At 48.0% G+C, this 2,816-nt stretch overlaps 1 protein-coding gene and 1 long non-coding RNA gene across 2 annotated transcripts in view; one reads left to right on the plus strand and one right to left on the minus strand.

Annotated features, from left to right (window-relative positions):
• LOC114069513 overlaps nucleotides 1–2,816 on the plus strand; it is a 26,898-nt gene that overhangs the window by 15,629 nt on the left and 8,453 nt on the right. The gene's annotated exons all lie outside the window — the stretch shown is intronic.
• On the minus strand, nucleotides 72–2,603 carry HOXB5 (homeobox B5). The gene is made up of 2 exons (XM_027906343.1): nucleotides 1,771–2,603; nucleotides 72–832 (listed from the first exon to the last, which is right to left on the minus strand). The coding sequence occupies exons 1-2, from the start codon at nucleotides 2,318–2,320 to the stop codon at nucleotides 585–587; spliced, it is 798 nt and encodes a 265-aa protein (XP_027762144.1). The 5' UTR covers nucleotides 2,321–2,603; the 3' UTR covers nucleotides 72–584.

The raw sequence follows: 2,816 nt of genomic DNA on the forward strand, positions 1-2,816 counted from the left end.
TTTTTTTTTTTTTTTTTTTTTTTTTCTTTTTTTTCCCCATTTTTTCCATTTTTGTTTGGTTTTTTAGACTATTTTTTTTCTGCGACTGTAGTGCAGGAACCCCCGATTTTAGCTTAGGCAGAGAAGAACTCACCCAAAAGCAGTAAACTCAGAAAAGAGGGGGAAAAAAAAAAAGAATCCCAACAAATAAACAAACAATCGTATCTGTTCTCAGTTTATAAATAAGTTATAACATTTAAAGGGCTCACAGAACACATGCTAGCTTTCCAGAAAGCATCAAGAGAGCACGGACACATACATTTATAAGAACAACAAGAGCATGAGGAGCATCTGGAAATAAAATTTAATTAAAAAAAAAAAAGAAAAAAAATTTTTTTTTTTTAAAAACCCCCAAACAGAACAAGACATGAACTCAGTCCTGGGATAACAGTACCATACGAGTTGTTTTAGAATATCAACAACATGCCGAAAAGAAGGTGCCTCACTGTACAGTACTCGGGAACTAAGATCTGCGGCGCTTTATTTATTTATTTATTTCTCTTCTCGCCTCCTCTTCTTTCTCCTCGATATTCCTCCTCTAGAATTTATGGCTGAAAGGCGCTGCCCGCCGAGGCTAAGCTCATGCTTTTCAGTTTATTATCCTTCTTCCATTTCATCCTCCTGTTCTGGAACCAGATTTTGATCTGGCGCTCGGAGAGGCAGAGAGCGTGAGCGATCTCTATTCTCCTCCTGCGGGTGAGATATCTATTGAAGTGGAATTCCTTTTCCAACTCCAGGGTCTGGTAGCGAGTGTACGCTGTCCTCGCCCTCTTACCGTCTGGTCCAGTCATGTCTGAATAACACGGACAACAGCGGGGTTTGGGTTTTTGGCTTTCTGCTAGGATTTTTTTTTGTTTAAGACTATTTTTTTTTTTTTTAAACCGAGGTAAAATATTCGCCTTGCTCCTGCAGCCTGGAAAGCTGCTTATTCCCCAAATAACAACCTCCCCTCCTCCTCTTTCTCCCACACCCCCAGACACGTGTAAAACCCCCCACCCTTGGCCCCTCCAGAACCGACATTCCCAACTCAATATCCATAATTTAACTGGAGAAGCGAGAGGCTTGAAATCTCCCTTTTTTTCGCCTCTGCCTGGGGTGTTTCTGGGTCTGTTTGCAGGGAACGTCAGGGTTAGTGCTGCTTTCTTGTCTCCAGGAGAAAACCGGGAAGGGAAGGGGGGGGGTGGCTGCTCCCCGTGTATCTCCTCGCAATTTTGGTTTTGTCGAGAGCAGATTGTCAAGAATACACCCAGTAAAATAAGAGTAGGAAAGGACTGGGAGACCCATCTGTGCATATAATGCCATTTTAATGGTCAATTCTTTCCTTTCCCCCCACCCCCAAGGAACACCCCCCTCGCCTCAATTTTTAAATTACCTTCTCCCACCGTCCACATAGTGCTACGAGCTTAAAATAAGTGCCCCTTTCTGGGCAAGAATAACCAAACTAAAATAAAATCGACCCCCCCACACCCCTCCCTTCCAGGCGCCAGAGGCAGCTTTAAAACAGCGATCAGAGCGAGAAATACAAAAGCAATAAATAGCTGCGTTTCTGATCAAAGCGCCTCCACCGAATAAAAGGAAGGAGAGAAAAAAGGGAGTGGGGTGGGGGGGTGGAGAGGGAAAAAAAAAGGGGGGGAAAGGGGAAAAGAAAAAAAGGAAAGACGAGAGAAAAAGAGAGGGGGGTGCGAAAATAAACAACAACAACGACAACGACGGAAAAAGAAGTAGCTGTACCATGGCTAATGTGAAGTTTCCTCATCCAAGGGAATATCTGAGGTGCCTGCCCTTCTGTTGCTGCGGTGGAGGTTGCGATGGGCTCTGCCTGCGCTCGGGGGATGCTGCTGCTTATTGGAGTGCCCTCGTCGGCTCCCGAGGACGCGCTGGTCTCGTCTAGTTCTGTGAAATTTGTGTTGGTGGTGCTGGCAGAAGTAGCTTGGTCGGAGGGGGACGGGGCGGGTTTGCCTCCATGGCTCTCGCTGTTGGAGCAGGGAAGGGAGTCGGGAGAAGATAAGGAGCAGCTAGACGCCTGTCTAAACCTGCTCTCCTGAGCTGGAGAAGGGAAACCGCGGGAGCTCTCCCCCACAGCCCCAAAGTGACTAGAGGAGGCTGAGCGGTTGATGCTAAGGTCCATCCCATTGTAGTTGTAGCCATAAGAGCTGGAATGCATGGTGCTTGAATCTCTGTAAGAACCGTTCATGGAACTGCTGGTCCCATAATTTAGTAACTGATAGTCGGGGCCATTTGGGTAGCGCCCTGAGAACGAGTTTACAAAGTAAGAGCTCATTTGGGTTATTTTGGAGGGCTTGATTTGTGGCTCGTGGTCGTTATAACCCTGTGCTTGACGATTTATGATGTATTAATGAATTATAGCAATGCACTGTACTTCGTTTTTGCTATGTATGCGGCCAAATATGGGGGGAGGGTGGGGGGTGCGTTTGGGAATCACGTGCTTTTGTTGACCAGTCGTAAATTCTCACTGATGACCTCAAGAGGTAATTCATGCTCTATGGTTACAAATAATGACGATCGCGGAGCCGTTTTAGGCCCGACTCGGTGCGCGGCGCCCCCAAATCCCCGGGCGCGCCGGCGCCGCCATCGCCCCCCACCTTGGCGGAGCGCGCCACCTGCCGGCAGCGCGGGGGCGGTGCAGCCCCTCCCGGGGGGGGGCCCCGAGCCCCCCGAAACCTCCCCATCCCCTCCTCTCCCCCCCTCACCCACCCCCCGTCCCACCACGCTTTTATTCCCTTCTCAAAAATAAAAAAAAAAAAAAAAAATCGACG

This window comes from Empidonax traillii, unplaced genomic scaffold (assembly GCF_003031625.1).
Source record: "Empidonax traillii isolate 1590-97213 ecotype Southwest subspecies unplaced genomic scaffold, ASM303162v1 scaffold1283:size300302, whole genome shotgun sequence".
In the NCBI taxonomy this organism is placed as follows: domain Eukaryota; kingdom Metazoa; phylum Chordata; class Aves; order Passeriformes; family Tyrannidae; genus Empidonax; species Empidonax traillii.

Coding starts and splice junctions, on each gene's coding strand:
- HOXB5 (XM_027906343.1), bottom strand. CDS start 2,320: ATGAGCTCTTACTTTGTAAACTCGTTCTCAGGGCGCTACCCAAATGGC. Junction 833..1,770: donor GAAACTTCACATTAGCCATG/GTACAGCTACTT, acceptor CGTGTTATTCAG/ACATGACTGGACCAGACGGT.